The 11,941-nt window shown below is 32.9% G+C and overlaps 1 protein-coding gene across 2 annotated transcripts in view; it reads left to right on the top strand.

The window, feature by feature from the left end:
• Positions 1-6,070: 6,070 nt before the first annotated feature.
• LOC114345346 (regulation of nuclear pre-mRNA domain-containing protein 2) overlaps positions 6,071-11,941 on the top strand; it is a 76,725-nt gene continuing 70,854 nt past the window's right edge. The window contains exon 1 of one of the 2 annotated variants that reach the window (XM_050643416.1): positions 6,071-6,751. In XM_050643416.1, the coding sequence (XP_050499373.1) occupies positions 6,453-6,751 (299 nt within the window). In that variant the 5' untranslated portion in view covers positions 6,071-6,452. The remainder of the gene's footprint in view (positions 6,752-11,941) is intronic. The other variant, XM_050643415.1, reaches the window with a different exon arrangement.

Below are 11,941 nucleotides of genomic sequence, written 5' to 3'. Positions count from 1 at the left end.
GTTCATTCGATTACATGAAATCAATCCCAACTCAAGAATATCCGCCACAAAAAATCATAGCATGTGATCTGTCTTTAAAAAGACAACCAAATGCAACGGTGGCAATGAAATTCTCGCGTTAGAGATTCCATAGTAAATCACGAGGGAAAACCAGGAAAAACCTCGTGATACTATCCCGACATGTAAGTATTTGGGTTTACATTTAGTTTACTCTCAAAACTAATACAAAATTCTGACTTGATATTTTAAATAATACTAAATATGTACTAACTCGATATGTTACTAATTGTGGTATTTTCTTTCTATTGACTTCCTCCTTTAATATGGGTAACCACATCCTACTGCATTCTACCTGTATCACAAGACAGATCACATGCTATGATTTTTTGTGGCGGATATTCTTGAGTTGGGATTGATCTCATGTAATCGAATGAACTATCTTTTAGTAAAGTCGTCCCAGGAACGCAACTCATCAATATTGGCAATATCATTTTAAAGTCGTCTACTTTAAAATGTATAATACGTGTCTGAATTGCCGATATAAATGAGTCAGATTAAATAAATTATTAGAAGAATTTTTTACTAAGCAACAACATTTTTGTTTATTTAGTATTATTTTGTATTTTGACAACGACACCCGACTTGGACGTCGAAACGTTAATAAAATCATTTTTAGGTAAAATTGTGGCTTATTTCCCATTTGAATATACTTGATTATAAAAATGCCACAAGAAAATAGCTTCAGAACAACATTATTATTAAAATTTCTACAATCAAGATGGTTTTTAATGAGGTTACAGCGATAGAAAAGGACCTTGTAGTGACAGTCAAATTGCTCAAAGGTACTTTCTCAAACCATTCTATTCATAAAGTGATAGTACAAAAAATTATAGAGCGGTTGGAAGAAACTGGATGAGTAAAAGATGGCATGCGAACAGGTAGACAAAAAACTGTAACAGTAATCCCTCGTTATCCGCGGTTGCGATATCTGTTGAATCTTTAATGAGAATATTTTATAATTTGACCAGTCGCGTTAAATTACTCATGATACGCCACTGGCGCTTGTTTTTAGTCTTAGTAGTAAGACTACGGCAATTAGTTTATGGTTCGGAAGGTTTAAAATACCGGCGACTGTAGACGCTGATCGCTGATATCAGCGTCTTTATTTTTGTTCATATGATAATACTATTTCACAAATATGCAATTTCATCATGTTTCATATTTCTTTCTATCCAAATTGGGATTATGTCATATATATTCTTCTTTGGATCGTGGATCCTTCTCCAACCGCGCCTTTCTCTTCGGAACGTAACCCCCGCGGTTGAAAAGGGATTACTGTAAACTACAATTACAATAGAACTTAAGTTTTAATGCAGAATTTCGTTGAAGGCCGTTAAGCAGAGCTCATTTTGGTGTAAATGTTCGGTGTTATTTATATCCCTGACGATGGATTGGCAGATAAAGTAGTATTGAATGGCCTCCTTGTTCACCCGATTTAAATCCTAAAGATTATTTTTATTGGGATACTTGAAAAGTAGAATTTATAAAACTACACCAGCTATTAGATAATAATTTGTATTTCGATAGCGATTTTAATAGTCATATTTTGAGCTAAAGTACATACAATACTATTAATATTATTTTATTTATCAATATGCAGATATAACATAAAACGGTTTTTTTAACGCTGTGTCTAGGTACACGCTAAAGTGTACGCAAATAAAAAAGTTAGGTACACGCTTAAACGTCGTCAAGTCAGTGACGTCATTATTTAGCGTGTACTATGACTGGGTTTTTTGGTACACGCTAATTTGAGCCGCGTGTATGCTGTGGTATATTATGTTATGTATATTATGCTGTGGTATATTATTAATACCATCAAATAATTTGAGCAAACTTGACGTACTTGAGGAAGTACGTCAAAGTGACGTCACAATTGCAGTTTTTTGAAATTCTAAAAATCTGTGCTCTCACTATCAGTCTAGTTTGATCAAATTTTTTGTATTGAGTTGTCTAACTTGTTTGTACTTTATTTAAAATTAAAATTTTTCATTATTATCCACAATGAACTAGATGTGACGTCACTAACTGTCACTTTCAGTTTGCTCAAACCAGTTTGATCAAATTATTTGATGGTGGGACGCGGCCTTTCCTTTAGAGTGTGGTTAGAATTTGTCTAATCGCGTTATGTTTACACTTTAATATTAATTCGTAAAGAGTTTCCTTATTTTTTACTTGTTTAGTGTTTTTTTTTTTAATTAACAGTGTGGACAATTATTTAGTTCTTTTAATGAGTTTAACAACATTCTAAAACAGTATGAAAAAGATAAAAGACAAAAATTGGTGATTTTAAGGGTAGCAGAAGTAATAAGATAAAATATACGGGGCATTTTGATTAGTGTGATAAAGCAATTTTAGCAAACTTTGAGCTTCATATTACAAAATTAATTAGAATGTCACTATATATTTCGATAATATATAGTGGCAGACCAAACTTATGTTTTTTAAATGGAACACTCTATATTTTATTTTATGTTCGAAATCTTCTTAACTTGCATATCACAAAAATATAAAGGTTTATTATGTTATACAGGGTATTTACAAAGTTATAACTAATTTTCTATGAAAATCGTAACAAGTTCAACTCCCTGTATAAATAAACACCAATATAAACTGGTATAATTAACTTACGTATAAAAATTATTTTAGCAGTACATATTTTGTATAATATCATGTTAACTAATATTTATTTTGCTAACCTGAATATACTTTTATCAGGGCCCCCGTAAGAACTACTGGCGCCTGTGTGCAAAAAATGATTTTGGCGCCCCTTAAGGCATTTTGCTAATTTTTTTATTTATTTTTTTTAAAGGTAGGTAGGTAGGTGCAAATAAAGCAAAATAGGAACAAATAACACTATAGCAAATCTTAATTAAATAAAGTTTAAGGGGCTTTATTGAATCAATTCTGCTGGACCATCTTCTCACACATAGAGGGTTTAGACTTAACCCGAGAACATTTTTGCTCACTTCACAACATCCAACCTTTTTGTGGATGGCGAACCCAGAGTAACGCGATTTTCAAATTTTGTCCATTAAGGTACGTTTTTACTGCAGCGGCTGGCTCGTTAATCGCTGAAAGATCGTCGCTGAATCTGAGCATTGATTGCGGTATACTGCTTGTGTGATTTGTTGGCGGTGCGTGTTTCGGAGTTTTGTATTTGAGAAATTTTTGTGAAGTGAAGCTTGTTTTTATAAGTATGTATCATTTCATAATTTCCTAATAAATGGTTGTTTATCACAATTTTGAAGTATCCTTCTTTATGTCTTCTTTTAAATATTGCATGTTTTTCTTATCTTGTAGCATTGGACAATTCTTTCTTTATCCTCTGTTTCCTCTGCTCGCATGTATTTTAACAATAATTGTTTTCTTTGAATAATAATATTAATATTGTCCGTCTGTCGTCTGTCCGTCCGTCCGTAAACATAACTCCTCATTATACCAGGTAGAATGAAAATTAGGTGTCCAATGAAAGCTTATGATCCAGGATACTACTACAGGTGAGAAAATTTGACCTAAGACTTCCGCTTTTAGAAATGCAACCGCAAGTACTATTTTAAAGTCAATAGTACAAGCGATGTAATATTCGACGCGCTATAGCAAGATGAGAACAAATATATACGTACTTCTGGTTTCATGACTGTCTGCCCGTCTGTTCGTCGTCCGTGAAAATAACTCCTCCGTCATTCCACTAGGTAGAATGACAGATGAGATGTCGAACGAAAGCTTATGATTCAAGGATGGTACTAAAGGTGAGAAACTTGACCTAGGACTTCCGGTTTTAGAAAGGCGACCGGGAGTACTGTTTTAAAGTCGTCGGAATAATATAAGCAATATATTATTCGACTCGCCCATACAAAGGTTATAGACGCTTCAGTCAAAACGGCTCCTACAATCCACACAACCACACGCACAATCAGATACACCGCATTCACTGTTCAGCTACAGAGTTGCCAGATGTGATTTTATAAATCTCCCACTTAGAAACTGAAATTCCCTCAAATTGAAGCTCAAATCTCCCAAATTTAAATTTTTGGCACATTTTAATGAAGTAGTAGTCATATGTAAAGAAGAGTAAACCAAAATTATACTACTTATTAACAGAGGCCCTGGAAATAATTCATAGGTCCTATCGTCTTCGATTATATGAGGGTATAATATACAGTTCTATGTACATTCGCAATTTTAATTCCTCTAGACGGTTTCAAATTACCAAGAAATTGTGGGAAAATACCCCAATCTGGCAACCCTGTTCAGCGACGATCTTTCAGCGATTAAACGAGCGAGCCGCGCCAGTAAAAACGTACCTTTAGACGGGACTTACCATAATACTTATAACAAATCCACAGGGTACCAGGCGGTGCCGTGGTCGAAAAATTGTTTAAACAATTTTTTTAAACAAATTCACAAAAGAAAATTTTTCATTTTGAACAAATTTTTTTAGATAACTATGGTCATTCTGAGTAAAAAATGGTTCCTTGTCATTTTTCTCTAAGGTTGATTGTTGTCGAGTTATACGCGATTTAAGATTTGAAAAATGCGAAAAAATGGCCATATACCTAACTCGACAACAATCAATTTTAGAGAAAAATCACTAGAGAACTTTTTTGCTCAGAATAACCCAAATTATCTAAAAAAAATTGTTCGAAGTGAAAAAATTATTTTTGTGAATTTGTTTAAAAAAGTTGTTTAAACAATTTTTCGACCAAGGTACGTCCTGGAACCCTGTGGATTTGTTATAAAGACCTCTTTTTGAATAAGCTTTTGCAAAAAAAAACCATCGAAATAATTTCGCTAACGGGGGCAACGATACAGCTTGGGCTATAGCGCTAATTGTTAATAATTAAAAACAACAGCTTTGTAATAAAATAATGACAAAAATTTCTTCAGGATCTTGAAGGAGGGGTTTTAAACTTTGACTTCGTCACTTTTTGACTTTCAGATTAATAATTTTTAATCGAGTTATTAAGCCTTAAAAATGGCCATTCTCGCATTTTTAAAGTTTAAATCGTGTATAACTCGACAACAATTAATTTTAGTGAAAAATGACAAGAGGCATTTTTTACTCAGAATGACCCAAGCGATCTAAAAAAATTGGTTCGAATGAAAAAAATTATTTTTGTGAATTTGTCTTAATAATTTTTCGACCAAGGCACCGCCTGGCTCTCTGGATTTGTTATAAAGACCTCATTTTGAGTAATTTGCAAAAAAATCGAATCGAAATAATTTCGCTAACGGGGACGACGATACATGCTGGTCTAATTAGTTATTTGATGGGTACGCGATTATCAAATATTGTCGATTCATCATTTGAGTGTCACACAATCGTTGGCTTATAGATGAGATAGAATTACCGCCCACACACTACTACTTACATGTTTAGAATTTTTCCACGAAATCAGTGCTTAGTTAGGTATTTCTTATCTACAGTTTTGTCTACGGAATTGGTGTTTGTTATTTTTATAGCAGGATTTTTTATTTTATATCTATAGAAAGACTAATAATGTCATCCAAACAAAGTAAAACTGATCTATTTAATTTCTCAACTTTTATTTTAAAATTAATTTTTGCTTTTTGATTTTTTTTGTAAATATTTTGCAATTTTTGATCCTCAATTTTTGCGCCCCTAAAGGATGGCGCCCGTGTGCATTACACACTTTGCACTTATGGTAGCGGGGGCCCTGACTTTTATATGCATATTGTTTTATTACAATTAAGTTTAAAACATCTGAATAGTTTTGCTTCCCTTCCCCTTCCCTTAATAAAAATATTTTCTATCAAAGAAACAACAAACAAAATAGCGTGTAATATAAAGTCACTGCGCACGCTAAATAATGACGTCACGGGCTTGATGAAGTTTAATTCGCGTGTACCTAACTTTTTATTTGCGTACACGTTAGCGTGTACCTAGACACAGCGTTTTTTTTAATAAATAGCACAAAACACTCAAATTTAATGTGCCGATTTGAAATGTCTTAATTGATAAGTGACAATTGACAGACAGTTACGACATTAAAATAACCACAATAAGTTTATAAATGGTTGCTTGTATTTTGACAGAAATGCTTAATTCAATATATTATCACACGCATTGAACCTTTTTTAAAACAATTTGTGTACATATATTGCTATTGTTGGTATCCTTTTATGAAAACTTTGTTAATACAACAGTGTTCAGTCAAGAAAAGATTGTGTGTTTTAGATTTTAGGTCTTCAGTTAAATATCGGCATTTGTATAATAAACTCATTATAAACGTGGATGTTCAAGAAGTACAATACAGAATATAATCTTCAGAAGGAAAGTAGAGTATATGATACATAATTAATATGTAAAATAGTATCACTGTATAGAATGTTTGGAAAGACCTACCAGTAATATTTACAGTTTCCTGATGGGGACCCAAACTATATCAGAAGGCGACTTTGATATCTTGCAGTTCGAGAAACAACTTACCACATTAAAAGACTCTCAAGAGGCTATCAACAACTGTTGCCAATGGTGTCTGCAATATAAAAATTACCACAAGAAAATAGTTAATGCTTGGCTAAATGTTTTGAAACGGGTGAAGGTGGAACAAAGACTTAATTTGTTTTATTTGGCTAACGATGTTATTCAGTATTCTAAAAGGAAAAACTATGATTTCGTTGAAAGTTGGGGAATTGCCTTGCAAAAGGCTACAACTATGGTTAGGTAAGAAAATTAACATGCATGTTACGTCTTATTGTTAAAATTGAAAAGAAAATTTACCGAACACTTGATTATGTACTGGTAATTGAAAATTGGTCGTTTCAGAAACCCAACATGTCCAAAAAAATCGATTTTTGTTTCTTTTGCATTTTTTACTACTTTTAGGGTCGATTTCTCATACCTGTGTTAATCTATGGTTCAGTTGATCGAAGTTCGCTGGTGAACTTCGGTTTTGTTTGGAATGCATTTCTCATTTCATGTTCATGTCAGTGCACATTCTACAGCTTTCGAGAAATGCCAATAGATGGCAAAAGGTAAAAGACTATCGCCATTTTGTACGACCTTTTTTATGCTGTTTTTGAATAAAGTTAAATTTAAGTATTTATAGTCAAATAGTCATTTTAATAATTATAAATAAATGTTATAAAAACAAAAATAATGTTTTTCTACAACCACTATTCAAAGTGCACTTTTCTGCACGGTTTTATGTTAGCAAACTTGATATTTTCTCACAGTATAAGATATTTGACATTAGTGTGCAGAAAAGTGACGTTTCTATGCCGCAAAGTGACGTTTCTGTGCCGCAAAGTTCTTTTCTGCACAGTTGACTACCTCATTCTGAGTAACGTTATATTCTGTTTACATCCGTGGACTACCGCATTCTGAGTAACGTTATATTCTGTTTACATCCGTGGTTAAACTTTAGACAAATATATAACCTATAAGACAATTATTATATTTAACTATAGCATAGAAACTAAATTATGGTTGTTACAACTGTTTTATTTTACAATTTTATTCTTATTAAACATTTTATAATTATCAAATAACCAATAAGGATTTAGCAACCTGTGCAAGAGACGTCGAATGAAGTAGGTTTTGTGTAAATCCGTGACTGCATAAATATAATGTCAATAATGTGTAATAATTGTTTAAATTTAAACAAATTAAGGCAGTGCATTAATTTTTTAACTGATTTCTGTGTAATTTATTTAGGTATAAGGAATTTAAATTGATTAGTAGGTATTAATTAAATACAGTTTAAAATTTATCATATAGGTACCTATTATAATTAATCGTCGTTTGGAAATTGTGATTTTTATTTTTAGGAAAAACTGTGCTTGTAGAAAAAGTATAGTGTGAAACACGTGCAGAAAGATAATTTCTCACTCGTTTGAATTGCGGCACTCGCTTGCGCTCGTACCGCAAGTTTTCAAACTCGTGAGAAATTAGTATCTTTCTGCACTTGTTGCACAATATACTATATCGTTTATCGTTAGGCTTAATATAATAAAATAGGTTATATTTATATTATGACAGCGTTTCGTGTTAATACAACACTTGTGTAATCCATGAAATCATCTGAACTGGGTTCTGAAATCTTGGAATGGCTGAATTCCAGCGCTCCAGCATCGTTCAAGTTTAAACTGCCATCAGTTGAACGTGAATTGAGAAAGACGATTTTGACTTTAAACTGACGTTCACTAAAAGTTCAGGTTAAACTGGAGTTGAACTCGATATGAGAAATTGGTCCTTAGATACAGAGTCACAGAGATGTTTTTTGTCCTTTTCCACAACTTTGCTTTTTTGGACATGTCGGGACTAAAACGACTGATTAAAATTGGCATATTACAATAACAGTATTATTTAAAACAAAAAAATTGCTTATACAGTAGAACCCCGATTATCCGGGCTGTGGCTTATCTGTGCTATGATTTTCTATTACTCAAATAGCATTCTTGAGGTTTTATCAAAATAGTGTCACTGTAAATCACTTGACAGAAACTCTATACACCGAAAGGGAGACTCATAATGAAAGATTTATTTTTTCTATCTTTTTGTGGTAGATTATATGTACAGTTGAGTCCGCGAGTCTTTACCCGTGCGTCATCATTTAAAGCATACGAAATAAGTCGGAAATTTACTGAACGCAATGGCAAATGGATATTATTCCGATCACGGGTTATTATAAAATTTGACGTTATCAAATAAATAGAATGTCAAATTTAAGTTTTGCTTTAAAATTTTGGTGCATCATTACAGCTACATTTGAAGTACCTAGCTTAATAAATTATTTTATTATCATTGATTAATAAATAAATAAACAATTTATAAAAAAATTCAATAACATGTTTTCTTTTTGTTCTTTTATTCACTTTGGCGGAACCTTAAACACAAGCATTCAACTGTGTCAACAATGAGGTTAGCTTTGTACGTCGTCAAAATTTATCTTAAAATAATATAAACTTATCACAAAATTTCTAACTCCAATATAAAATTAGTTGTGAAAACAACTGTTTGTATACTATAAAAAACTTCAAAATGCAAAAACTCGACAAAATAACAGCAAAAAATTCAACAACTGACAGCCACAAAAGTAAACAAACCAAAACGTCAGAAATTGTACTTAAAATATGTGAAGACATCCCCAATCGTCTTTCTTTGTACCTATCTCTTCAATACACTGAGCCTTAATCATTCATAAAAATAACATGTGTTTTTACTTAAATAACAGGCGGCAGCTGGTTTGTCATTAACTTCATGCATGCAAGAGAATGATGCTAAATAAAAAGTATGTGTTTTATCTCACTAGGTATTAATGATGCACGGGTAAAGACTCGAGGACTCAACTGTATGTGTATACATACATAATATGTGTTATACATAAGAAATACATGTTCGGATTATCCATGCTTTTCAATTATCCGTATCACCTTCAGTCCCGAGGAGCACAGATTACTACACTTATGACTTGATTGACCATTCTCATCCGTTCTTGTCCATTGCTTTCACCCTCCAATTTTTTTAGATCATCTTCTACAACAATTTTCTACCTTGTTCTGTGTCGCCATCTCTCTGACATAATTCAATTGTACTTGCCCGTAGTATTTTCGGTAGTCTACCCTCTGGCATCTTTTGTATGTGTTCTAGCTATATGTCTTTATTACTTTTTGTATGCTGGGCATATCTTCATTTGTCCTGATCCAAACACTGTTCATCATTTTTCCTCCAAATATTTTCTGTAGTACTTGTTGTTCCCATATCTGCTCCATTTCTTGTTGCTTTTTATTTAATGTCTCTGATGCATAAGTAACTATATAGGCCTAATAACTGTTCTGTATATTCTTAATTTGGTACCTCTTGGTCTTGGTATGGATTTATTTATTTACAACCTATTTAATGTCTTCTATATTTAGTTTTCGTGTTATAGTTATTCCTAGATATTCAAAACACTCACGTCAAAGATTCACATACCTAGGAATGGATCTGGTCGCAAGCAATGAAGAAGAACCGGAAATAAATAGAAGGCTTGTGCTGACAAATAAAGCCTATTTCGCGATGGACCACGTATTCAAATTGCGAGACGTACGCCAGAAAACAAAACTCCAGGTCTATAAAACAATAATCAGGCCCATAGTAAGTTATGGCTGTGAAACATGGGTGGTGACACAGAAATCTGCCAATGCATTAGATGTGTTTGAAAGAAAAATATTACGTAGGATACTGGGCCCAATAAGTGAAAATAACAACTGGCGAATTAGGTATAATAGAGAAATATACGAGCAATATAGCAAACCAACTCTAGCACAATACACTAAACTGCAGAGATTACGGTGGGCAGGGCACGTGGTTCGCATGCATGAGAATAGAATCCCCAAAAATTTGCTAAATGCAAGAATGCAGGGAAAAAGACCTGTTGGAAGACCTAAAAAGAGATGGGAAGACGAAGTCGATGAGGATGCCAGGAACTTCCTGGGAACGTGTTCATGGAAAAGAACAGCGCTAAATCGAAATGATTGGAGAAGCTTGTTGAAGGAGGCCAAGGCTCGATTTGGGCTGTAGTGCCATTGGATGGATAGATGGATTCAAAACACTCAACTTCCTCGAATCCTGTGTATCATTATTTGTTTGAACTGTTAAATACTTTGCTCCTACATATTCTTGGTGTATGTAGTCCATCTATTTCATTTGTATGTCCTTAATATATAGTCCTTTTTTATCGCTTTTCCTTCTGATTCTTTAGTTATCCGGACCTTTTCTTATTTGCTTCTTGCTACTATTGCCATATCATTAGCGAACGTCAGGCATTGATGCTTTTTGTGATATATAATTCCTTTTCTATTTATATTGGCTTCCTACAGCATGTTTTACAAGGAGATATTCATATTTAGTCAACTAATTTATTCCTGATGAAAATGATTGTTGAAAATGAAAAGATAACATAGACTGTTCAGCAGTTGCTTCCAACTCATTACCAATATTAAGCAAAATTTGCTGTGAATATCATTTTGCAAATAATAGTCTTCAGATTCAGATACACTGTCCTTCCATGTTTTTGTTGGCCTTTTCTTCTTTTTTTGTATTGGCTTTCGTGATTCGTACAATTTTTGGCATTATTTCCTTTCCTATTCTTTCAATGTGTCCTAAATATTTTTGGTTCATTATATAGTTCTTCGAGTTCTTTATTATTCCTTCTTCTCCACTGGCCATCTGTTTTCTCGCATCCATATATAGGGCAGTCAATGAGGGTATGTGGCTCCTAATTCCATCCTACTATATCGATTGACGTGATATTTTCACAGTAAGTAGGGAATAGACCAAGAAACAAAGTCTACCCTAAGCTGATGTGTGCTTTTGTCTTGGGGCGGTTCCCATCCCTTCTCAGGGGTGGAAAATTTTTTGCTTAAATAACTACGGAAGTTGCTAGAGAACCTAATACTAAGCAAAAACTGTCTATAATTTTTTTTCCAAAACTCAATACTTTTTGAGTTATTCCTGGTTGAAAATTGGCCATTTTCATTGAAACATAACACCTTTTCAAACGGTTTTTTGCGAATACCTTAAAAACTATGCATCTAACTAAAAAAACCATATAAAACATTTTTGTAGCTTATAAAATAACAAAGAGATTCTTTCCTTTATTAATCTTCTAGTTATAACACAAAAAGAGATATGGTAAGTGAAAAAAACTTGTTTTCTTGGTGCATGCTCAAATCAGTGTATTTAACTTGAAATAACAGAGAAACAGTCGATTTTAGAATTTTAGGTGTATAATGCTACCAATAACTTTTGTTGTGATTGAAAAGACCTTTAAAATAAGCAATATTAATAGTCGATTACATTCAAACTATGCGAGATAAACTTTAAAAAATTTGATGACTAACGTATTTTAAGAAAAAAATGAGAAGTATA

The sequence above is a fragment of the Diabrotica virgifera genome, chromosome 2 (assembly GCF_917563875.1).
Source record: "Diabrotica virgifera virgifera chromosome 2, PGI_DIABVI_V3a".
Taxonomy (NCBI): Eukaryota; Metazoa; Arthropoda; class Insecta; order Coleoptera; family Chrysomelidae; genus Diabrotica; species Diabrotica virgifera.
Note: the sequence above shows the minus strand (reverse complement) of the source record. Positions and strands in the feature narration are given on the sequence as shown.